This window comes from Vipera ursinii (genome assembly GCF_947247035.1).
Source record: "Vipera ursinii genome assembly, chromosome: 4".
NCBI classification, from domain to species: domain Eukaryota; kingdom Metazoa; phylum Chordata; class Lepidosauria; order Squamata; family Viperidae; genus Vipera; species Vipera ursinii.
This window is the reverse complement of record NC_139514.1, coordinates 26435086-26461811: the sequence shown is the minus strand read 5'-3', so window position 1 is coordinate 26461811 and position 26726 is coordinate 26435086. Positions and strand designations below refer to the sequence as shown.

Sequence of the window (26726 nt, the reverse complement as noted above, 5' to 3'; positions counted from 1 at the left end):
TTTCATGACAAGATTTCAGAAGTGGTTGCTGTTGTCTCCTTCCTAGAACTGAGCGAGTGACTGGCCCAAAGTCATCCAGTTGTCTTTGTGCATAAGGCGGGACTAGAACTCAGGGACTCCCAGTTCTAGCCTGATGCCTTAACCACTATATCAAACATGTTCTTGATTTTTTTTAAAAAAGTCACATTTGCAAATAATAGGTCCAATTCTTAACAACCAAAGGTAGCTGTTTTTCTTATAAAAAGAAGAGGGATGAAATATGACAAAAAAGAAGAGGGATGAAATATGACAAAATGTATACAAAATGTATACAACTGTAGAGACAGATATAATAACCATCTTCTAATATAAGAAAGTTAGACAATATAGTCTCCCAAACTGTAAATATATAATAAATAAACAATCATTATGCCAAAAAGAATTTGTAAGCCAATGTAATCAAAATATTACCCAAACATTATTTTTATATTCATAAATTTAGTTCAGGCTTCTCATGATAGCAGTATTTAAGGAATAAGGAGGGATTTATTTGTATTGCAAATAGAACTGTTAAAGAACAAAACTGAACTGAAATAAAACAGACTAACAGAAATGATCATTTCTTTAGAAAGCTTAAGCCAAGTTTTTTAGTGAAATTAAAAAATAAACTTCAGTAATTAGTTATAGCCATCAATGATAATTTTTGACAAACTCAACCATTGTAATAGGAACCCATTCATTCACAGAAATCCAGCAGATTAAAATTAGAGCTAGGCTATTACAGGATGATCTATTTTATGGTGAAAAACATACACAAAATATAACAAAATGCTCTGCCTATTTCAATTTCTGTAAAATGAATTAAAAGATTCATAGCACAGCCCAATCCAGAAAATCAGTTCAGAAAGGGAACAAACAGCAACTATTCTTACTGTAAAATGTATACCAAGTCGGAAAGGGGCACAAAGTTAAGATGGCATTAAACAATAGGACATCTCCCAGCATACTGGCTTTGCTCTATTTGAGGCTAGCAAAAGCCTTCTTTCTACTGCAGTCACTTGGCAAGCACACACTTGGCTGACTCAGCAGGCATCCAGTACCTCTTGTCAATTACATCAAGATACTGCTGAGGCTAAAAGGACCATTTCAACTAAAGTTGCAGTTAAAGAACATGGCTCAGGGAAGACAAACCCCTCTCTCTTGGCTATACAGGTTGTTAGCCAAATAAAGGCTCAAACACACTGCAAAAGTTGTTTATGTCCATCACCGCTTTAAAACATTCAGAATTAAATGTAAACAGATAAATTTAAGTCTGGAAATCAGTCAAATTCTATGGAGGCTATAATTGCCTTCTTGATAAATGGTTTTGTAAAGCAGGAACCACAGCAAATGACAAAATTCTAGAGAATCCAAAAGAAAATAGATGCTATATATACACAAGAAGACAATGCATGCATTATCCGGAGTACCTTAGGGATCACCTGCTGCCGGCGTCAACTTCCCTCCGCCCTGTGCGTTCCCACAGAGAGGGCCTCCTCAGGGTGCCACCGGTCAGAGAATGTCGTCTGGTGGCCCCCAGGGGGAGGTCTTTCTCTGTCGGCGCCCCAGATTTATGGAATCAGTTGCCGGTTGAGCTCCGGATGGTGCCCGACCTTCGCTCCTTCCGACGCGATCTGAAGACTTATTTGTTCGAACAAGCCGGCCTGGCCTGATGGGGGATGGGTTGGGATTTTATTGTTGTTTTAAAGGTATTTAACTTATTGTTGTAGCTTGGGCATTTTGTTTAATTCTTTTTAACTTTTGTATTTTTGTACTTTTATATGTTTGCCCTGTTCACTGCCCTGAGTCCTTCGGGAGAAGGGCGGTATACAAATATTATTATTATTATTATTATTATTATTATTATTATTATTATTATTATTATTATTATTATTATTATTATTATTATTATTATTATCCAGAAGAAAGAGATAAACCATTCGCGCCCTGGACAACAGCATGGAGACAGGAAAAGCTTACTACGGATATAAAGAAAGGCAGAAGAACACCAACTGTTTCAAGAGCAAAGAAAGGGATTAGCACCAGGATTGATGCCAGACAGTCAAGCAGTAGCAACAGCCTAATCAAAGAACTACCAAGGAGAAATAATATCCTCACCAGCACTGACAGAGCAAGTTTCTGTATATAAACAGAGAGCAAATCCCACTCCCTTCTAGCACTGAAGATGTTATCTAGTTGGGTAACAAAACATCTGCAGGAAAACAACCAAGCTTAGAGAGCACCAATATATATATTGGTGTATCACAAGATAGACAGATATATATATATATATAGATAGATAGATAGATAGATAGATAGATAGATAGATAGATATAGATATAGATATATAGATGAGATAGATATAGATATATAGATGATATAGATATAGATATAGATATAGATATAGAGATAGAGATAGAGATAGAGATAGAGATAGAGATAGAGATATATAGATATATAGATATAGATATAGATATAGATATAGATATAGATATAGATATAGATATAGATATAGATATAGATATAGATATAGATATAGATATAGATAGATATAGATAGATATATTGGTACTCTCTGAGTTTGGTTGTTTTCTTGCAGACATATTGCTACCCAACTAGATAACATCTTCAGTGCTAGAAGGGAGTGTATCATGAGATATCACAATTAGTGAAAGCTTAATGAAAATTTACAGACCTGATAACTGCCCCATTATTGTATAACAAGCTGGATGTTTTAGGATTCACACTTCTTTAGTCTTCTTCAAAACTCATTCAAGAAACCTTGAAGAATCTCAGGATCTAAAACTACACTTCTTCCCAGTTCATTTGCCAAACTGGTTTAAAGAGCACGTTACTTTTCTTTTGCTTTGGTATAGGCTACACAGGGACGCTATTTAAAAGTTACCAAAATTAATTAATTCTATAGCAACTGAACTATGATCAACAACTTAACTATAAAGATAATGATGAACAGAAGGTAAAAAATTGAAGTAGTTAAGGATAAACATTTCCTCCTCTATCACAACATTATGCGTATAACACACCAACTGCAGACCTTCTATTAATGCCCTTGACAGATAATCTTTCCCTCATGACCACTTTAGTTAAAACATTTATACTGTAAGCTTTTCCAAAGCCATAAAAAAGCCTCTCATAAACATTTCTGTCTCTATAGAAACTTTAATCCTAAAGTATCTCTAAATACTAGTAAAACATATCTGGAGGTTCAGTAGTAGTTTTACAAAACCTAGTACATAGAACAAAGAGAGGGAGAAAGATATGGAGATTATTCAGGATCCAGCTTTAGTAAACAATGGGGTAGTAGTTTAAAAATATATAATTATTTTATGCACGAAACTATGCATGGTCATGACTGAATAAATTCCACAGGATAACATATGAGGAACAAACTAATTATAAGTTGCACAGTTTTCCCCTCATTTCAAATACACATACATACATACACACTGAAACTATGAAAGCTAATATATGAAGCAATATCACTACTGTATATATATAGGATGCCACATCATTCTTTTACCAAATTATTTTAAAATCATCCCAATCTTATTCTTCTGTTGAAAAACAATCCATACATTATGCTAGAAAAGAAATGCAGTGTGGGAAACAGTTTTTGATATAAACTACTGCAAATTAAAGAAATAATCTTTTTCCCCTTAAGGTTCTGCTTCACACTGCAACCTTTAAAACTAAATTTTCTAAAAACACATGAGGAAATTGAACATCACTAGCTGAATAAATAGCATTTGATAAAAGTCACTTTTCTATAAGATAGACAGCTATCCAATTAAGATAAATAAAAGTAAATTTTAAAAATGATTTTAGCATTGACCTAAAGTTCTATATACTTCTATGAAGTAAATTTAACATAATTTAAATATGAAAATACTGAAGGTTCCAATATCCATTTCAAATGATATTTTTTTTATATTAAAGACCACTACTTTCTTCAGTACATAGGCAAATCCAAAAGACATAAATGATTTTCAAAAACATATCTGATAGCCAAATGAAGTATCAATGATCATGAACAGAAGTAATTTTAATTTTTCTTTTAAAATATCCTAGAAATAAACTTGTGAGGCATTTTATATCTTTTTTTAAAAGAAACTTTTCTGACCTTTTTTTCCCCCCATGGTGATTGGAAGTACGGGAAACCATAGTCCCACTACATTTGGAAGCTATGAAGTAAAGAACAGCTGCCTGAAAGTGGTTTGGTCTGAAAAAAACATTTAGTTTAAGTAGATTTATTGCAGTGTCTATAAAATGAAACTCATGAAGTTTGTTTGTTTATTTAAATTTATATGCCGCCCTTCTCCCTGAGGACTCAGGGCGGCTCACAACAATAAAAATTAAAAAAACATAGCATATTTTTTTTAAAAAAGAATTAAACAATAAATGCAAAATTACAAGACAATTTAACCCGGTAAAAAGCCTAATTAAAAACCGTAGTCAGTCCAGGCCCGCTTGTTGGAACAACCAGGTCTTCAGGTCACGGCGGAAGGACCAAAGGTCAGGGGCCGTCCATAGCTCCTAAACAATCCAAAAATTAAATATTGAAATAATCCCTTCGTTTTGTTCCTGTGCACAGAATTTTGAAAAAGATCTATGGCTTCCTCCAGTTAATAAGTTACTAAAAGATTAAGATGCCCCAAAATTAAGGGGTATGAACTAAGACTTTTTTCCTGGAAAAATGTATTCAAATGTTTGCTTTTATGCACTGAGCATAAAGATTATTTGGAAAAACACTGTCAATCTATTTTTCAGCATGTATATGTATATATTCGAACAAGACTTTCTCTGTGTCATATATGTGTTATATTTTTTAGAACTAAATGCAACAAAATTTCATTTTAATGTATATTTAAAGTGACAATAAAGTTTCTATTCTATTCTATTATTCTATTCTATTCTATTCCATTCTTCTAAATAAAATTTCTGAGTGTTATTCCCTTTTAATATATGCCCAGCTACCCAGAACAGCATTATTATACAAATGTTTAAACACAAATAGACCAAATATTAACAAATCCTTTCTCTAGTATCATAACCTAAGCAGAATACTGAATGTTAGCAAATACTGCACTACACTTTTATAGGCAATCTAAGATTTATAGTTTATTAAACCTATTTGGCAAGACATAAAAGATATCTCTACTTAAACCAAGAAAAATCAAAGGTTTAAGTACAGATTAGGCAAGACCTGGCTCAAAACCAGCAACTGTGAGAGGGACCTTGGGTGTCCTAGTGGACGATCACTTGACTGTGAGCCAGCAGTGTGCAGGAGCAGCCAAAAAAGCTAATACAATCCTGGGCTGTATAAACAGACGCATAGAATCAAGATCATGCAAAGTACTAGTACCACTTTATAAAACCCTAGTAAGACCACACCTGGAATACTGCAGCCAATTTTGGTCACCAAACTACAAAAAAGATGTTGAGACTTTGGAAAAGTATAGAAAAGAGCAACTAAGATGATCAAAGGCCTGGAGACTAAAACATAGGAAGAATGGCTGCAGGACTTGGGTTTGGGTAGTGTCTAAAGAAGAAACAGGGGAGACATGATAGCAGTATTCCAGTATTTGAGGGGCTGCCACAAAGAAGAGGGGATCAAATTATTCTCCAAAGCACCAGAGGGCAAGACAAGAAACAATGCTTGGAAACTGATCAAAGATAGAAGCAACCTGGAATTAAGGAGAAACTTCCTAACAATGAGGACAGTTAACCAGTGGAACAGCTTGCCTTCAGAAATCGTGGGCACTGCAACATTGGCGATTTTTAAGAAGAGACTGGACAGTCACTTGTCTGAGATGGTATAGGTTCTCCTGCTTGAGCAAGGGGCTGAACTAGAAGACCTCCAAGGTCTCTTCCAGCTCTGCTCTCTTCTCTTCTCTTCTCTTCTCTTCTTCTCTTCTCTATTCTATTCTATTCTACTTGATACAATAATTAAAGCTATGGTTTCAAATTTATTCAAAATTATATAGACAAACTAGCATTGAAACATTACTGTTATACAGCCTTTATTGTACAATAATACAGTTTACACAGTTCAAGTTTTTATCATTTTATATCTGACTTAAATGAGTTTTCATATTTTGGTGGATATAGGGAAGAAAAACTTTGCAAAAATATTAACTTTCTCTTAGATACAGGCAGGGAATAATCAAAACGTCAATATGTTTCAATCAGTGGAAAAGTATTTTAACCTCTGATGAAGGGCGGCACTTTTTAAATATTTGCTCTCTACATTTTCCCTGGATGCAACTCTTACTTTGGCAAGAGAGAGTATAAATACAAAAAAAGTAGTTTATGCATACAGTAAATGAACAAAAAATAGGAGAAAAATGTTGATCCTTTCTTATTACCAATCTATTCTGGCTATCACCTGGAAATAATATAGGATTAAGATCACTGATAAATTTGCAGCTGATGATCTTCTAGTTGAAATCTACCTTATTATCATATTATGTTTGCAATCTGGAACCAATCAGCTCAGTTATTTCACTCCTCCTAATGACAAGTCCTTGAGTAGCACATAACAGAACCCTATTTTCCCATGTCAATACACTGCTAAACTTTTAAATATGTATTTTGATCACTGGCTTTGACACTGGAAACTTTGCATCCTGAGGGAAATCTTAGGGCAGGGGTGTCAACTGCTGGCCCGCAGGCCAGTTGCATCATGTGGAAGCCCCGCCCACCCCAGCTCTGGCAACGCAAAAAAGTCACAATACATCCCGACACATCACATGACGTGGCGAGTTTGACACCCGTGTCTTGGTGCATCATTTTAGAGTGACAGCAGAAGGTGATTGGAACACATATAAAGTGTCAGTAATTATATCTAACAGGGCTAGTTTGTGGTAGCAATTAAGGCAGAGGTCCCCAACCTTTTGGGCAGTGGGCACTGGTTCCATGGAGAGAGGTTTTTCCACAGACCGGAAGGTGCATGGTTTTGAGTGCTGACCTGCATCCTGCAGATGGGGCTTTGCTTGTTTGTGCGGACCGGTTGCTGCCATCCCGTGGCCCAGTACTGGTCCATGGACCAGGGATTGGGGACCCCTAGGTTAAGGCATCAGGTTAGAAACCAAGAGTCCCATCCTAGACACAAAGCTAGTTAGGTGACTTTGGGCCACTTTTAGCCCTAGGAAGCAGGCAATAACAAACCACCTCTGAAAACTTGTCAAGAAAACTGCAAGAACTACTCCAGGCAATCACCAGGAATCAATGCTAACTTGAAGGCACCAAAATGTGGATGTGTAAAACACTACTCAACATTAAAGCTGAATGAGTCTTTTAAATGAACTTTCACATCCCCATTTTAGTATTTCCCTATAATAGGAAATTTTATAACCTGAATTGCAAGAGAATAGAAAGGGAAAATTTCTGGGCCTTCTGTTGTGGCCACCATGTTGTATCTTGGATGCTGATAGTTATGAAACAGTATCTGAGATCCACATCTGCCCCAATCCTGGGAGAGCATCCGGTAATAGTGTGCAACAGGCATATTTTAATAAGAAATTTCTGGCACTACACCTCTAGTTGTGTTTTAAGAAACCTGCATATTTTGTAACCACTCATTCTTCTCAAATCATCAAAATAGCAGCGGAAAATAAAGATTATTTAAAAGCACAGAAGAGACAAACGACTCGGTGCCTGGCCTATTCCAAAAAAGGAAAACACTGCAATTCTGCACTGCCTCCCTTTATGGAAATGTTGATCTAACAAAGCTAGGGATCCAGGCAACACGAAGACTGATTACATCAAATGTGTATAGTAATGACAATTTGAAGAAATATAACACACACAACAGCTTTACTGCAAAGCTTTTGGCACGTTTAATTTTTCTCTTCTATGCAATCTCATTGGCATACTGCAGGAAATAATGTTGACGTATGCAGAAGCATTTGCATAGAAACATACTTTACTGCTTCCAACTATTCAAGACAAAACTCACTATAAACTACCACAGGGAAAAAAACTGTGTAGCATCCCATTTAAGAGAACTGCTAAAATAATATGCAATCAAAGAAGTTTACAGAAAAGATTTTTGCTATTCCACAATTTCCCCCAAATACAAACACTGCTGTTCTTTTTCACAGCAGTAAAGGAAATGAAATAAAACATTTGAAGGAATAGCGAGACAAAGAATAAAAAAGGCCCCATTATCTCTTTCTGATAACTAAGCTACTCTACACATTTACAGTATTCCTTCTCAATGTCCATTATTTAATTCATTTTTCTTCCCACTAAAAAATTAGTAGCTATTTCAAAAAATGTTTTACATTATTCCTTTCAAGCCTTTTTTCCCACCTCACCTTTTAAATTAAAAGGTATTTTAAAAATGGAAAACTGGCACACTGTAAAGCAAAATGCTAGCCTCAGGCATGCTCTTCATTTCTGAAAATGCATCAAATATCTAAAACATTAATTCAAGCTTCCTATATTTCAAAAAAGTAGCCTTGGAAAGAAACATGCATGCCTGGCTCTGAAAGCAAAAAAATCCACTAGATAGGGACTACCACAGAGAAGACCTCTTTCTGCTGCCTGCAAATTTTAATTTCTTTAGTGGCAATTCAGTAAATAGCCTGTAAAGATCATCCTAAACACATATACAGTGCAGGTTTGTGATCTTAGATATCCATGCAGCATACCTAGATCAACATTTTCAATTAATTTGTAGGGTTTGGGGGGAAGAGGTTGAATTAAGTAACAGAATGTACTGCTTGCAGGTTCTTATAACCACAAAAATATAAGATTTTTCCCTTTTTTTATTTGAAGCCGTAAAATGTATATATCTACATCTTTAAAAAATTGTATAAACTACCTTACTCCAAGGCTCTGACATGTACAAAATAAAATAACACATGCACACCTTCAAACTCTCCTCCCAGCACAAATTCTAGTAACCTTCTATTTCCAGATTTTTTAAAAAAAAATCTAATGTTTTCACTTTATTAAAGTTATATGCCACCTTTTCACTGCCACTTTATCTAGACAGCAAGCAATATCACTGAAAAATAGTTGCTTTCATTGTGTCCTCCTCTTAATGTAGAGGAAAATAGAGCTTCTTTGGGTATAAAAGCTGAAAAATAAAGTTCAAATTTATTTATAAAGTACTTTTCACAATAAATTTGAAATGAAATGAAATACTGAAGGGAAGAGTGTTCTTGCCCAATTTTAAGGCATGATTTTTGACATGCCACATAAAACCTGGTTTGATTCTCAAGATGACAGAAATTATTCATCTCTACTGGCATATGAATTTATTCAAATACCCTAATCACTTAAAACTTCAAAGTCTATATAATATTTTGAATTGAAACCACAATCACATTAACTACAGTATAGATAGTGATATTATGATCTGACTGCCAAGACCTACCTTGGTCAGAATTAGCTGCATCCTGTTAACTTTATCATATGAAAGTCCCATCATCTGATTGACATTCAATCAAGGTTTATTACTGCACATCACTGCATATTGACATCTTCAGAATCTAATGAATCAGATTAATTTCAATAACTGGTCATTCTACAACAACACAGAATCACCTTCTACCTATGACATAGCTTCCCACAAACCCGGTGACTTTCAGATCTACTCAGGAAGGTTGCTGCAAAGTATATAAACATATCCAGTGGGATACGTGATTTTATGTTATATGCTTTATGCTTTTATAATTCCAACTATTCAGCATGAAAAATATGCCCAGTGAGGTCAAACCAGACAAAAGTAATCACCCAAACAAAACTAAAGAGCTAGAGCTGCTTTGCCTTCCAAAATCTGGTATCCCTGATATAAGCGAGGCTAAAATTTCCGTCTTTCACATAATCACTCACTACAGTTTTCTCCTAAAACAATGCTAGAGAATTCTGTCAAAGGAACAAGTTCTGTAGCATGCAATAGTAGATACGATGGCTATATTTTAGAGAGAAATACTTTTTACCACACAGCTTAAAATGAAAACAGCATGAAGTTTTTGTTCTGAATGGCAAGTCTGACAGACATTTGTAACTGTTATTGCTCGACACATTTCTGAGCTATGCCAAGCTTCATTCCTGAGGTAGAATTCTTACTTACCGGCTTATATTCGAGCAAACATTCTGAGTTCTTTGAAAACTCAAATTCGAGTAACCACATAAATTGCTCTCATGTAATAATGCCAGCAGAAAATTAAAGCAGGACAACTATTCAGAAGGTTGAATAAACCTTAAAAACAAAGGAAAGCTAACATATTGCTCTGAACAACTCCAAATATGTTGTGTATGCAATTCTCCTTGAAACAAACTGTTTACAAGCACTCTTGCATACTGTATTTTTTAAAGTATAATAGAAGGATCCTGCCAAATAGATGAGTCACCAGAAAAGGAGTAGCTAAATATCCCTTAAGAGGTACCATGGGGAATACTGTTTATTTTGCCGTAAAATATAAAATGTTCTCTAGTGACTAAGACTTGATCCAAGGAGCCAAGAATATGCCATCTATACATTCCAGCACAGATCAGAACTGCTGAGTGCCTCTACTTTCTGCTGTACAATATGGATGCAAACTATTTTAGCTCTCCTTCAAGAGACCTTGGAAACAGCATCCCAAATCTGAATGTTTTGAAGTTTCTTACTCCATACAACTAAAGGATTAAGGATACAATGCAATTAAGTCTCTTGCCACTAAATGAAGAAAAGTCAGGTTTCTTCAGAAGGGCAACAGACTTGATCAGCTGTATGATAATCAAAGTTAAGCAGAAAATTCTGTATCTAATTCTGAGGGGGAATAAAAAAGGGGAGGGAATCCCTTTATTTATTTATTTATTTTTTATTTATTTATTTATTGAATTTCTATACCGCCCTTCTCCCGAAGGACTCAGGGCTGTGTACAGGGCAATAAAAAGCACTACATACAAAAGTTAAAATAAGATTAAATCAATTAAGCCCTAACAATAAATAATTAAAAATACCACAAACCCTTAAACCAGGCCGGCCTGTTCAAATAAGTAGGTATTTTAAATCCTAGCTCTACAAGTGCCAACATTAGGAACCAGATATTGACAGAGTAGATGCTGATGATCATCTGGCAGTAAGATTAGTTTTAATATAGTTTTAACATGTGCCTGCTCACATACTTTTTGCAAAATAAGCAGTAGTTATCAAGATGGAATAAAAAATCTTATCCATAATACCGTCATCTTCTTTTAAGGCAATGCCTGAGTTATCTAGAAACTATATTCTGGTAGCATTCTATTCATTTAGTTTCAAAACTGAGAAACTAAAATAATTTTTAAAATGTATTAAAAAGAGTTTGTTCATGTTTGCTTTGTTTTTTTCCATAAATGCATCTTTGAAAAAGAAAAAAGAATACCAAAAAAGGCATATAATATTATACATTTGTTAAAAACTGAGTGGATTCCTATACCCTATTCCAACTATGTCCATTTGTCCAAATTATTGCTACTCAAATAAACAGCAAACAAAGGTAGTACAAAAAGCGGGATCAGATAAACATAGCCCAATGTCATTCTGAATGCAATGGTTTATAATCTTAGACAAAATCTCAGAAAACCACCACCACCCCGATATTATGCAATTATTTTTCCACTAACATAGGCACTAAATGACGAAAGGAAATTCTATTCTGCTGCACTGTAAAGAATGGTGGTCAAAAAAGCTTTGATAAAACAAAGATTCCCCTCCCCTTTTAAAATGGTGATAATGTTTTCCTAGTTATCAGTGATGACATGGATATTTCTATAAAAATGACAATCATTTTACCACTGTTTTCCTTAGAGTTGTACTTAATTTTTCAGTTCAAACTATAGCCCTGAGATTTCCTGGTGGTCTCCTAACCAGGTTTTAAGCAGATCTGATCCTGTTCAACATTTCTAAGATCAACCAATATCATAGATCCTGCCACCTGTTGCGATGTCCATTTAAAGCAGATTATACAAATACTCATAAATCAGAATTGCAGGTACTGTATAGTGGCCATCATACTGTTCAGTTGACTCCTTTTCCAGGCTTGTTGATCTGATCTCTGGGATAGTGCTAGGATCCTCTCATCTTCTGCTGTTGTGTGACCTGTCTACATATCTTGCCCAGTTTGGCAAAGCTTCAAAGTTCATGACTCCCAAATAATCTCTGCTCTAACTTATACAGGCAGTCAGATAGAGATCGTGTCTCTGTCTCAGAATGACTGATTGGTGACCCCCACATAGATGGATTATGTCTTGAACATCAGTACAGTAAATGTTTGAACATCAGTTGAACATCAGTACAGTAAATGTTTTATGACAGCTAGGAAGAATGCCTTTTCTGTGGTACCCAGTCCTATGAAACACTCTTCTCTATGAGGTTTGGCAGGCCTCTACCTTCCTATCATTCCATAAAGTTTTTTTCCTGAAGTACGGGCTTTTTCTCCAAGTGCTAGGATAAAATGAGGTGACTGCACATCAGAAACTTGACTTGGTGCCAGATTTTTGTTTTTATGCATTTGATTTTAATAGTTTTAATATGGCTTTTATGTATTTTAACCTTTGATTGGGAACCAATGAAACTTTACTACAACGTGGGCTGCTATATATGGTAAATGTTTTAAATAAATAAATAAATTTTAAATTATGTCATACTGTTTTACGATGTTTATAAAAATTTGCCAAATTTCAATTTCACAGGAATCATGCATCCCAGATTTTGGACACTTTCTTTACAGTAAATTAGTCTATTTGAGATACCTTGGCTCAAAAATTGTTGTCCTATGTGCACCATTTTGTCCAGTTAAATATTACAAGAACCAGAGTTTTAATAGTATATAGATTTATATGAAGCCAGTGGAAGAGGTCATCCAATAGTTCAAATTATGGTACCTTCAATATGCCAATGATACTCAGCAGTATCTGCTGCTGCCACTCCTCTACAACCCCATGTACCTAGAGAGTTGCCTTCTAAATCTGGTCCCCTATATCTAGAGATTAGATGGGATGAAACAGACTGTAATTCAATTCTAGTTACTGTTCATTCATTATGGGTTTTAGTAACTTCTTGAATGGGTATTAATGCCCTTCATTTTGGTCCTGCTAAACTCACAGATCTTGCTAGATAAACAGGTGGATGCTATGGCCAATAAGATATTTGCCTAGCTCTGGTTGATGTTTCACATCAGCCCTTCATGGAACACAAGGACCTGCCTACCGTAACTGAGAGCCATCACGTAATTAGATACTAATCAATCCTAAGTGCACTGGTTGTATATTAACTGACACCATTTACACTTCTGTACTGGTTACTTGCTTGTTTCTGGGTGGAAATATAAAGGACTAGTTTTGACTTATAAGCCCTACATTGCTAGCCATTCAGGTACTTTCAACTACCACCCAAACCCACCACCACCAAGAAAATCTTCCTCAGATAAGCTACTTATGGGTTCCCCAATTTTCTGAAGTGAGACCTACAATTACAAAATACAGTTTTTCTGCCCTGAAACACACTTCAGAAGCAAGTCTGTTCCTTCAATGTACCGTATTTTCCGGCGTATAAGACGACTTTTGAACCCCTGAAAATCACCTCAAAAGTTGGGGGGTCGTCTTATACGCCGGGCCGTCTTATACGCCGGAAAAAAAACCACCTTCGGATCTTTTTTCTGCTGGGCGGCGGGATCGCTGGGTGAATGGAGGCAGGCGATGGCGACCCGTGGTTAAGCGGCCGACGGCGAACGGCGAACGGGTGATAGAGGGCAAACTCTCGTCAGCTTCTGGGGCGGCTACTGCAGCTGCTGCCGTTGCTCGCTCAAGGAGTGGCCGTGCTAGCGCCTCCAATGCTGGCTGACAGGTCCCTAATGAGAGGAGCGGGACTAGCCCGCGCCCGTCGTCTCGAGCAGCCGCTGCCCTGTTTCCCTCCCTGTTTCCCTGCTCCGCCTGCTCTGTGACTGGCCCAGCTTTGCTCCTTTCCCGCCAAAGGGGCGCCTCGCCTTATTGTCTCTGAGCTCTCTCGCCTGCTGCGCTGCTGCTCTCAGTTCCGCACTCCGAGCAAGCAATTCTTGTGGTCAGCGCGAGTCAGGCGGTGCCTCGGTGGGAGCAAAGGCTCTCCCTTCCTACGGTCGAGCGGGGTGCCTCTGGGGACCGCCTGCCCGTCCTCTCATCGGGGACCTGACAGCCAAGCATTGGAGGCGCTAGCACGGCCAGTCCTTGAGCGAGCAACGGCAGCAGCTGCAGTAGCCGCCCCAGAAGCTGACGAGTTTGCCTTCCATCACCCGTTCGCCGTCGGCCGCTTAACCACGGGTCGCCATCGCCTGCCTCCATTCAGCCCAGGGCTCCAGCCAAGCGGGAGTAGTGTTTCTGCGAAGAGGTGGCGGCCGTGGCCGCGGCAAGGGACTCAAGAAAACTTCCTGTTCGTCATCCTTCCCCAGCGACAGGAAGTTTTCTCGAGTCCCTTGCCGCCGCCACGGCCGTCACCAGCACCGCTCTCTCCCCCCGCGGGGATGCGTTTCCGCCGGATGGTGCTGTCGGAGACGAGCCAGTCTGGTGGCTGGGATCGGAGCTGCGCGCCGGACTAAGAGGCCGTTTCGTGAGGCGAGATGGCGGCGGGAGGGGGGAAGGAGGAGGAGGAGTCCCCAGAAGAGGCAGGCAGGCGCGACGTCCCAGCCGGGGCGTGGGCGCGGCAGTCGCTCTCCCGGTTTGGCAAGTTTCCCGGCGGGAGTGCGAGCCGCCGAGGACGGGAGAAGCAGCCGCTCGGGCGCATCAGCGCAACCGAGACGAGCCAGCAGGCAGCCGCCGTGAGCACGGTGCTGAGGGGCAGCAGCAGGACGGCCTGGCCCAGCGCCTGCAGGACGGCCAACAGCCCCACGTGCACGCGCAGCAGCAGCCGCCGGCTCAGCAACAGGTCGGAGCGCAGGAGCTGCACCGCCAGGCTGCCCAGGAAAAGCAGCCACACCGAGAGGCTGCACGCCCAGGCCAGCTCCATGAGGGGCAGGGCGGGAAGCCGGCCGGGAAGAGGGACCGGGAGCTTCCCAACTGTAGCCTTGGCCCCATCTGGTTTGCAATGCACAAGTCACACAAAGCCTGCTGTGATGCTCAAACCAACAGAAGTGGTACCCTCTGCACCACAGAATAATTTTATTCCACTGCCATTCCATTAGAGGAGCGATTCAAATGCTGAAGAGAAGCTTACGCTCTTTCTGATTTGCAAGGTTCCTCCTGTCACCAAGAAGCAATTCTGTTCCTGCATCTAGCAGCAAGAATAGTTGAAATATCTTAATTGTGAAACAGAAAATATGACAATAATTTAACACAATAGGAGAACACAGTGCTCCAATATGAGGGTGGCTACAAGAACATACAATATTGACTGTTATAAAGAAAGCAACTGCAAGATTTTTATATATGAACTTGCTGCAGAAATACATTATTCTTCCCTTCCCCCCCATTTTATCTCCCATTCGGCGCAGGGCGGGAAGAGGGACCGGGAGCCCGGGCCGAGCGCGCCTCGGCCGACAGTGAGAGGGAAGCGGCACGTGAGTTCTAAAAAAGAGGCTGCGGGCGGAGCTGCCCCGCCCTGTGCCGAATGGGAGAAGTTCAAGGCCTGGGGGGGGAAGCAGGAGGGGCGCCGGCCGTGGCGGGTGGCAGCTGCCCTCCGGCGCTGCCTGCCGCCCAGGAAACGCTGCGCCTTGGGGGCCGGCAGAAGCGCGGTAGCAGCGGGAGGGCCGGCGGGTAAGTATTTTCCGGCGTATAAGACAAAACCTTCAAAATCTTCTTAAAAGTAGGGGGTCGTCTTATACGCCGGGTCATCTTATACGCCGGAAAATACGGTAGCCTTCCAGAAGGTAATAAAGACAGAAAGGTCTTTTGGAAATGATTATGCACAATATAAAACTAAATGCTATTATTAAATATATTTTGTATGTTTGTTGTGCCTTTGAGTTATTGTTGATTCTTGGTGACTGCCAAGAGAGCTCCTGTGGTTTTCTTGGCAAGATTTCAAAAATGGTTTGAAACTAACTGCTTCCTAGGGCTAAGAGAGAGTGACTAACCCAGGGTTAGGCTACTGGGTTTGTGCCTAAGGCAAGACTAGAACTTCCTCTCCCTATTTCTAACCTGATGTCTTAACCACTACACCAAACTGGCTGTGATAATAATTATAATATTATGCTGTTTAGATTTATTATAGTTTTAGCTTGATTTTGTTATTATTATGGTTTTGCTATAAACCACAATATGTTATCACTAATAATTTGGTGGCATATAATATTGATGGAAATATTTAAATTTAATTTAAATTATATTAAATTAAAATTTTGAAGCTACAGCTGATTCAGAGTGCAAGGAGTTACACACACACCTTGAGATTTATTTATTATACACTTACAAGTCCCAAAGACTCTGGGGAGCTTAAAACATCAAAACAAAGAAATTACAATAAAACCAATTAAAAGAAAGGTGGAGACAAAAAATTAAAAATGGCAAGTTGACAGGCCCCATAGAAATGAATGAAGGGGTCATTCTCCCCCACCAATGGCCTGGGTGAAGAGCCAGGTCTAAACAGCTCTTACAAACAAGAGCAGCACAGGGCTCTCCAGATCTCAGGAGAAACCTCACTCCAAAGGGAAGACTCTGCTACAGGTACATTCTGGGGTCCCAAAACATGACGTTGGTTAATTGAAGAAACCTGGAGCATACCAACCCTGCAAGATCAAAACATCCAGTCAGATACTATGGAAGACAAGAGAGAACCAGGCCCCAAGGCCAGTGGCCCCCAATTTTCAGGCACCAGGGACTGGTTCTGTGAAGAGAGGTTTTTCCGCAGACCGGAGGGGGCATGGTTTTGCGTGCTGCCTGTATCCCGCAGATAGGGCTTCGCTTGTTTGCATAGCCCAGTTTCTGGCATGTCAAGGACTAGTGCTAGTCCACGGACTGGGGGTTGGGAACTACTGCCCTAGGCAAAACCACTTCTGCACAAGCTAAACTGGTTTTCTAATAGGCATCTGGGTGAATATAAGCTATTAGATATATCCAATAAAATTCTTCATGTGAAGCACACGACTAGAATATTTGAAGGTACCCAGCAATAATTTTCCCTGCCTTCCTAATAAGGATTGGTCCCAGATCCCACATGTTAAATAGTGTGATTTAGTGGGACCTTGAAAGTGTGCCTTCTCTATTTCAGTGTCTGTCCCATGGCGGTAGCTCTTTCCAAAATCCAGATGGCTGGATTTTGGAAATACTGGCTTTTAGAATTATCTTGAAGATCCAGTTCTTCCCTTCGGCATTGGGCCAAGATGATGTTTGAACTATTAATATTTTATTAATATTAATATGTTTAACATAAATATTAACATTTATGTTAAACTAATTTTTACCTTTCTACCATAGGTACATGTATTACGTGCTTTATTTTTGTTCCCCCCTCTGGAATAATTATTTGTATTGCACTGACATTTTTAAAGTTTTAGCCATTCAGACGAGCTTATGAATGAATTGCCATCTGAACTAAGTGAATACAATCTCACCTGTCCAAGTAGAAACTAATCCACTTTCTAAATTCTAGCATTTTATGTGGCCTAATATACTTACAAACATAAGCATGTATTTAAAAGCCACAATGATATCAACATGACACTATGCACATCTTGAGGTCATGATGTAAAAACTGCAGATTACATATTTGTGTCAAAGATACAAAATGAAATAAGCAGATGTGTCATAATGCAAAGTGTCTTCCCCTCACTTTACTCCATATGTGGATACCTGATTTTACTAATGCTTCTCTTTTGTCATTCAGCTCCTATCCTACAGCAAAGGAGCTCTGAGCCATAGTAGTAGTCTGTACATGGTGTAACATTGGGGAAGAAGCAGCTTGCTGTACTTTTCATTCTACAAGAAGGAAGAAAATTAATGTATGTCCCACACTGCTCAAGGCTCAGCCTGATCCATTTCCTCAATCTCATAGAACAAATAGGCAGCATATCACACTCACAGAGTGAGTGAACAGTTTAGGCCACTGAGTTCAAACCTCTGCTCATTGCAGAACCCAAACTGAAACATAAAAAGCTCTAAAGCCTTCACTTGAACAAATCAAATACAGAGGGACAATCACCTCTCTGGGTCATCAGTTCTACTATTGAATTTCTCTGTGAGGAAGGGTTTTTTCCCCAATAATATTGAATCTGTCTTCCTCTAATTCACACCATTATCCAATGCCCTACACCAGACATGTCAAACACAAGGCCCGGGGGCCAGAACTGGCCCGCAAAGTGGTTTCATGCGGCCCGCGAAGCCATCCTGGAAATAGTGAGGGAACGGCCCCCACTGCCTTGGCCCTGGCCCAGAGACCCTCCTTCTGCCAGAGACCCTCAGATCTGTCCCACTCCTGCCCAGGCCCCCATAGGCACCCTTGATGCAAACAATGTAGAGCTGGCCACGCCCACCCAGTAGGCCATACACACTCTAGCCACGCCCACTCAGTAGGCCACGCCCACCCTGGCCACACCCACCTGGCTCCCAGAGGGCAACCGCAATGCTGATGCGGCCCTCAAAGAAATTGAGTTTGACACCCCTGCCCTACACTTTGGAATGAGAAAGAATGGGTCTTCATTTTCTTTTATAGGACAAATTTTCAGACCTTTAAAAAATGACATATCCCTCTTCAATATTTTCAAAGCTACTCTACTCTTTCAATCTTTCTTCTAGACCCCTATAATTCGAATTTCCTTCTCAGAACCTGATCCAATATGATGCCCAAAACATATTACTTGAGGAATGGTATGACCAAAGGAGAATAAAGTGAAGGAGTTGCTTACACTTACATGGATGCCGCCTAAAACTCCTTCCACAGTGCATCTATCCCACAATGTGCTAATTATCTTGTCATTTTGACAAACTGAGTAACAGTTATAACTATCTGAGGTAATCATTTTTCCATGACTATCACGTGTCAAGGTCCTGGACAGCAGTTATCTTTGATGAATAATACAACTTTATTTCAGTCTAATCAACCCCATGTCATCTTTTCTTTTCACTTTAAGTATGGGTTTTTGAGCTAGGGTAAATTGAGCATTTACCATTTTCTGTAATCTCAATGTTGAAATCCAAAATCCAATAGCATTTAGAAAAAAATTGAAGATCACATTTGCTTCCTTGAACAATCATTGCTCTTGCTATTCTACCATTTCAGCGTCTTGCATACAATTGTTTGCCATTTTAGTTACATATCCCTTTACAGTGCAATATTAACAAACGTTTATGTTGCATTAGGTTTGTGAGTATCATGGAATGTGGACTTAACTTCCCATGTGTCATTACCAACCTCCTTTTTTAAAAGATACATGTCAATAGTAAAGTAGTCAAAGCACACTTCCTTTTATTTCTACCAGAAAGTTCAACACAGCCGTAAGAAAACCTAAAGAAAAATGTTTCTGGTGGAAGGGAGGATCAGTGTTCACATGTTTCTAACTAATATTTACACAATATTCCTAACTGTTATAAAACAGTTATAAAACACAAATAATCATTCCCTGGCTGAAATGGTTAATAGTGTGATATGTTTTATGGAGTGACACGGCTTAAGTATTCCTTCTATCACACAAAAATTCTGGCACAATATTCTTGACAGAATTCCTCAGTACAGGTAGTCCTCAACTTACTACAATTCATTTAATTACTGTTCAAAGTTACAAAGGCACTGAAAAAAGTGACTGACTGTTTTCACACATGACCACTGCAGCATCCGCCTGGTCATGATCACAAATTCAGACGCTTGGCAACTGACTCATATTTTTTATGGTTGCAGTGTCCTGGAGTCATGTGATCACCTTTTGTGACCTTCTGTCAAGTAAAGTCAATGGGGAAGCCAGATTCACTTAACAACCGTGTTACTAACTTAACAACTGCAGTGATTCACTTAACATCTGTGGCAAGAAAGGTCGTAAAATGGGGCAAAATTCACTTAACTGTCTCACTTAGCAACATAAATTTTGGGCTCAATTGTGGTCGTAAGACGAGGACTATCTGTACAACTAATTCTAACCTGGCTTATTTTCATGTTAATGGTCAGAGAACTGGATGCTCTGGTTTAATGAAAACTAAACTCTGCATTCAAGCCAACACTGCTGTGGGACAAGCCTCCTTCTCCAAAGGCAAATCTCAGTTTCAAAAAGCATACTTTACATATTTTGGACTGGACTGATCTAGATGTGCTACATCAACTCTCTTAAGCTATACTCTAACTGAAAACAAATCTTGAACTAAATGATACCTGCCTGACTTTGAGGGAGCAAATGATGCTTCAAGAAGCAGTGGCTTCCTAATGAGAAGGAAAAAAAGTAGACATGCTCCATATACAGGCTAGGAATACTGGCTACAAAATTGATCTCTAATTTTGCAAATTACTTAAGAAAATCCTAGCAGAAATACAGAGAACGTTACAGGCACACACAAAAAAGGTGCACTGGCAAATGTACAAAACAAATTGCCTCGCAGCTGGTAGAGTCCTGCATCTGGATCCTAACTTCAGGGCCCTCATTCGTTCAAGCCTCAAGCTTCACTAATGTCAACAACCCGAATGAATACAGCACATGCTAGGATAACTAAATCACATTATCAAAAATAGGAAAATCAGAATAAAAGATGTATTTTCTCTAAACACCCTCCGTGACCTTTAAGAATTATCAAGATGAACTATAAGGAATTAATAGACATAATTATCTTCATTTAGACATTTGATGTGGCTTCCGGGCACTTCTAAGTTTTTGTAAACTGAGCTTTGATCCTAAACATGATTAGTAAGGTAAAGGTAAAGGTTCTCCTGCACATGCGTGCTAGTCGTTTCCAACTCTAGGGGCCGGTGCTCATCTCCGTTTCAAAGCCGAAGAGCCAGCGCTTGTCCGAGGACGTCTCCGTGGTCATGTGGCCGGCATGACTAGACGCCAAAGGCACACGGAACGCTGTTACCTTCCCACCGTAGTGGTCCCTATTTTTCTACTTGCATTTTTATGTGCTTTCGAATTGCTAGGTTGGCAGAAGCTGGGACGAGTAACAGGCACTCGCTCTGCTATGCAGCACTCGGGATTCGACCTGCCAAACTGCCGACCTTCTGATCGACAAGCTCAGCGTCCTAACACACTGAGCCACCGCATGATTACTTACACTCAAATCCCATTGATTTGAATGGTTGCAAAAGTCCTTGGAGTTCAGCTTTTTATTCTTCTACAAAAGCATTCCATGTATCTAAATCGTATTGCTTATCCAAACTGAAACTGTACTGCATGTCCTATGGACATATGAGAATACTAAAATAAAGCAATACATTTTTTATCTCAGTGACTTCAAATCCATTGTCTCTGAATAATAATAGAACAGTCAATACTGAATTAACTGATTATAAGCTATCCCTCAGCTGACCACCCATTCTTGAGCTGCTGATTCCTATCCCAATTCTACTGCTTCTGTTCCCAGTCACCACCAGTCATGTGACTTCCCTGCAAGGTTAAAAGTAACAAAGCTTAATATATTTTATACACATTGAAGATGCCCTTGAACAGTGTCAGAAACGAGGGGAAAGATACTACTATATAAAACTGTCTCAGTTGTGCAGGAAAGCTGAAATGAAAATATCATAAGGACACAACAGAAAAACAAAACTTCCAGGATGCATCTGGGCCACTAGATACCCGTACTAATATCTGTAATTTTTTTTAAAAAAATGAGCAGGGACTGTGCAGGAATAATTTATTCCATTAAATATATTTTTTTAAATGTGTCCACCAGATTTAGTCATAGCAAAATGTAAAGAATGAGCCCAAAAGCCGTACACAAAGATAAAGTTGTCAAATAAAATCTGGCTTTAACTTTAGGAATGTGGGAATATTGTAACTCCTCATGGTCCTCACCAGTCTTCTGTAGCACATAAAAGATTTGACTGCTAGAGTTTTGCTAAATAGTTATTAGCACTTGTTTTTCTGATAAAAGTTTTCTAGCATTATACATCTTGTATGCTTTCAAGAGAAACTCTACAAGGCCAGAATGGAAAGTTTTGCAAAGTTTTACTTTAAATTAGTCCAATGGAAATGAAAGTTAGGAATAAGAAAATAATGTGAACAAAATGCTTAACAAACATAATAATGGCACGTTTAAGAATATATGCCATTTAACTGAGAAAAAAAATCTCAGGGCATTAAAATGACTGTTTTATAAAGTTAAATACAAATACCATGTTGGTTTTAAAAAAATTCTATCCAAGTTCTAAAAATGAAAACAATAAATGTTCTCTACACCTGCTAGAAACTTTTATACCCCATCATTTAGGGGGGAAAATACACTGACAAATACAGTGAAGCATTTCTAGTTCTCTTAACATCACTTTTGGACAGATTGTTCCTTAAAAGGTCACATAATCAGACTGGACTTATTTTCCCCCCTCCTGCCCAGACAGAAAATGCTTGTACCATAACTCTCTGGTGCACATAGCTCTTTTTTTTTTCTTGGGCAGAATAGTGTTAAAATACAAAATTTGGTTATCCTGTGGAATAATCAAGGCGGACAGCGTCTAGTAATATTTGGATAAGACAAAACAACCCACACAGACCCCCTTCCTTTAACTTTACAACGACTTCCTCGGTCAGAAAAGGGAGCAAAGTATTCGGAGAAGTGTCATCTTCTATTCTGCGGTTAGCTGCTGAACAGCTAGACCCAGAGCTCCAGCCTAGCGCGTTTCTTGGCGCTAAAGTTGAGAGTTCGAATCCAGAGCAGGGAACAAAACTGCCGACGACAAAGATAGGCGTCTTGTGTCTCCCAGGTTTCTGCCACTTCTCCGACGCCCGCCCAGCACCCTCTGGCCTCCACACACACACACACACCCCAGGTTTCCCTTACCTCGCAGAGACAGCAGCGTAGCAAACGGGGCCACCCAAAGTGCCCAGCTCGATGAACCCTTGCAAGTCATGCCGGGCGCGGAGAGGAGCTGTGTGGGCAGCCGCGGCGGCGCGTCGTTCTGGCCGCCGAAATCCTACCGAAGCCACCGGCACTTGAGGGGCGCCAGGTATTATTATCTCCGCAAGCCGGACAGGCAGAGCTCCGAGCCGGGGCGGCTCCCGCTGCAGCAGCGAGCCGCTCCGGCTCCTCCTGCTGCAGCAGCTGCTGCTGCTGCTGTCCCGGGACCAACCGCTCGCACTGCCTGCTCCCCGGGAGCCTCTGGCGCTCCGGAGCCCGGCAGCCCGGGGCCGCAGCCAGACCGCGAGCCGGCTCGAGAGCGCAGCCTGGCGGCTCCCCGAGCTGGTACTGCAATCTGTGAGGAAGAACAGCCGCCGCCTTCCTCTGGCCACAGCACGCGCGCTCGCCGCCGTCCCCGCCAGTCTGGCTCGGCCACCCCGGGGTGGGGTTCAGTACGGGGGGGCTGGGCTGCTTGCCCTCTTGACGCAGCGGGAGACACGGGTTTTTCCCGCGCGCCTCCGGGGCCGGTGAGCCGCTAATTCTCTGCACCTTTTGGCTTCAAAGTTCAAGCGCCTTCCCTGCCCGAACCGGCACCTCTTGCCGCTTCTGCTGTTGTTGTTGTTGCTGCTGTTGCCCCAATGCTGCTGAGGCGGCTCACTGGCGGCCCGGTCAACTATATGCGAAAAGAAGGGAGGAGAGGGCTCTTTCTCCTCAGGTTATCTGAATCCGCAAGCAAAAAACAAAAAACTGCTGAAGTTGGAACCATTGATTTGTATAACGCCCTCCTAAAAAAAAAGTGACCTCGGATTGCCACCCAGGATCCTTGGCAATGATGAACTTCTGACATGACGCGCAGGCTTGAAAGGTGGACCCGCATTCTCCTTTGTGACATCGCGCACCAGCCCGCTAGGGGCGTGTCTCGGGTTCCAAGTCGTTGCAAAGTCTTAGCAGAATCTCTGAAGATTACTTTGGATGTTAATGAAGAAAAGGTGGGAGATGAAAAGATCTCAGATTACGATGCCAGGTTTCTTCTTTAGGTAACGTTGGGGGCCATCACTCTTGCACATATTTCCCCTTCAGAGAGATTCATGGAAGGGGGTACCTTGTGGAGTTTAATACAGTGAAAAGAAATCCATAAATCCTTGTTCCAGGTGTGGTCAGAAATGCAAAAGAGAAAAGGAAGTGCAAGTCATGCATAGTTGCATTCTGCTTGCTTACAGATACTATTTAAAATCTTGTGATTGAATAGGGTGTCTACTATAGCGATGCAACCTGAAACTAAAACTAGGCAAGACATAATAGGGAGAGAGGGGGGAATATGCCAAGACGCTTACCTACAATTTCCCTGCAGCTCTTTAAATAGCTGCATTTTTTTTCTCAGCATATTCTTCAGAGCTGCAAAAAAATCCCAGCAAAAAATATATTTCATTTATGGAATTGCCAGCCAGGGCTGTGTGCATGTCCATACACCTGCTGAATAACATTTGCCTTCAAATCTTAATAAATAAATAATGATGTTACTTCTTTTTCCCCACAACAACCTGTGAGGTAAATTGGGTTGAGAGAGAGTGACTGGCCCAAACTCAGATTCTCCTGTTTTCTAGGTCAGCACCTTAGCCATTATACCAAACTGGCTCTCTTATTTTTTTTTTACTTATAAACCATAATTCTGGCTTCAGTTAAGCATGAACCAAGTGTGAACAAAGCTCCTGGATGGGTTCACATGTTAACCAACATACTAAAAGAAACACGTCATGGCTTAGGGTATGTAAACAGGTTTAAAGTCAACATGGCTACAGAGCTTTATCTCTTCACTTTTTGTCATGTAAATTCTATCAGATGTGTTGAGAATAAATTTTGACATCAGATGTTTTCTTCCTGTGAAGGTGCTCTGTATGATATGGATCTCATCAACCAGAATTCCTCACAGACATTTGACACTCTTCATTGTGATAACAGTATGTGAGAGCCAAATTTTAAGGCTGTGTAATCTCATAGGGGAAGGTGAAGCATTGTTTGTTTGTTCTTATTTTAGAATAATATATCAATCCAGCAAATTGTGGCTTATTTGAATATGGTTTAACTACAGATGTTTGTCAGATCTTCACTTGAACACATCTTAAGGCTCCCAACTCCCTGTAGTTGTGCCACATACCTACACTGCAAAGGGGTTGATGGTTAAGTGTAGGTAGAAAATGGCTGCAGACTCACTGACACACACATCTCCCAAATCCCAGCTGCGTATTGGGTGGAGGTGCACATCCTGCATGCTGATTGATTGATCCAACGTCCTGTTTCTTTTGCTGTTGAATGTCCCCTAGCCAGAGAGTTAAATTTGTAGAAATATAAATAGAACACCTATGCAACCATTCCCAAGCAACAGACACATATGTCTCCAGGTGTGCAGTGCTGGAGAAGTCTGTTCTACCATTAAAGGAATTCATCACATCTCTCAGTAATTGGTTCCACTATCAAATTGCTAGAAAATTGTTCCTAACAGTCAATCTATATCTGCCTTTTATAGCAACATTATTCTGTTGTAGAAAACATATCTCAGCTTCTTTTGTATGACACCCCTTCAGATGTTTGAAAAGTACTATCATCTGCTGTCACAACTGTGTTTTCTTGATTCATAGGAAGTTCCATCTAGTCCCCTGATCATCCTTATTAATCTATCTTATGCTTGTCACACAATCTCTGAAATTTTCTTAAAGTCTGATGTCCAGAACTGGACACTAATCAAAGTGGAGTATGACTAGTACGGAATACAGTAAAGTATTACTTCTTGTGATTTAGAAATATTAATGCAGCCTAAAATGCCATTACCTTTGTAGCAGCTATCAAACCATTTTAAATTAAGCTGCATCTGAAGTTTTTTTTCTGATTAAATCCCATTCTGTTATTTTCAGCCTATTCTCTAACCTATCACTCATCCATACTGATTTACAACCACAATAAATTGAATTGATTGATTGAAGCTACCAAGAAAATTTAGAAATTCATTTTGTCTTCAAAACTATTTCAGTTTTGTGTCATCTGCAAATATGATATGCATCTCTCCTTCTCATCTAAATCAGATACAGAGAGGCCAGGGCAAATCTCAGAAGAGGCATTAGGATGGCAAAACAACAATACAAACAAAAGGTGGAGAACCATTTAGCGAACAACGATCCGAGGCAAGTATGGCAGGGACTGCAGCACTTAACCAACTATAAGGGCAGCACGAGGAGCATGGCAAACACCAATGCCTCATTGGCTGAGGAGCTGAATATCTTCTTCACCCGCTATGAGGTTAAAAGACCAGACCCCGTAGCCTTTGCTGGGTGGCCTTCTGACTCTCAGCCACTCACCCTGTGTGAACACCAAGTGAGAGCTGTATTGAAGGCTGTGAATCCCAGCAAAGCCGCAGGCCCAGATGGGGTGCTGGGGATAGTGGTCAGGAATTGTGCCGATCAATTAGCAGGGGTCCTGACAAGGATTTTTAACATCTCCTTGCAAACGGCATGTGTACCATCGTGCTTGAAAGCAGCTACCATTGTCCCAGTCCCCAAGAAAACTGCAGTTGAGTGCCTGAATGACTACAGACCTATTGCATTAACGTCTGTAGTCATGAAATGCTTCGAAAGATTGGTTCTCCAACATCTTAGGACATGTCTCCCACTGGACTTTGATAAACATCAATTTGCCTACAGGGGAAATAGGTCGACAGACGATGCCATAGCTACTGTTTTACACTCTGTAGCAAGTCATCTCGAGAAGCCTGGAAGTTACGTCAGG

At 40.1% G+C, this 26726-nt stretch overlaps 1 protein-coding gene across 1 annotated transcript in view; it reads right to left on the bottom strand.

Annotated features, from left to right (window-relative positions):
• IGSF11 (immunoglobulin superfamily member 11) overlaps positions 1–23159 on the bottom strand; it is a 176541-nt gene extending 153382 nt beyond the window's left edge. Inside the window, exon 1 of the mRNA XM_083361897.1 lies at positions 22893–23159. Within this exon, the coding sequence (XP_083218023.1) occupies positions 22893–22962 (70 nt within the window). The 5' untranslated portion in view covers positions 22963–23159. The remainder of the gene's footprint in view (positions 1–22892) is intronic.
• Positions 23160–26726: the final 3567 nt, after the last annotated feature.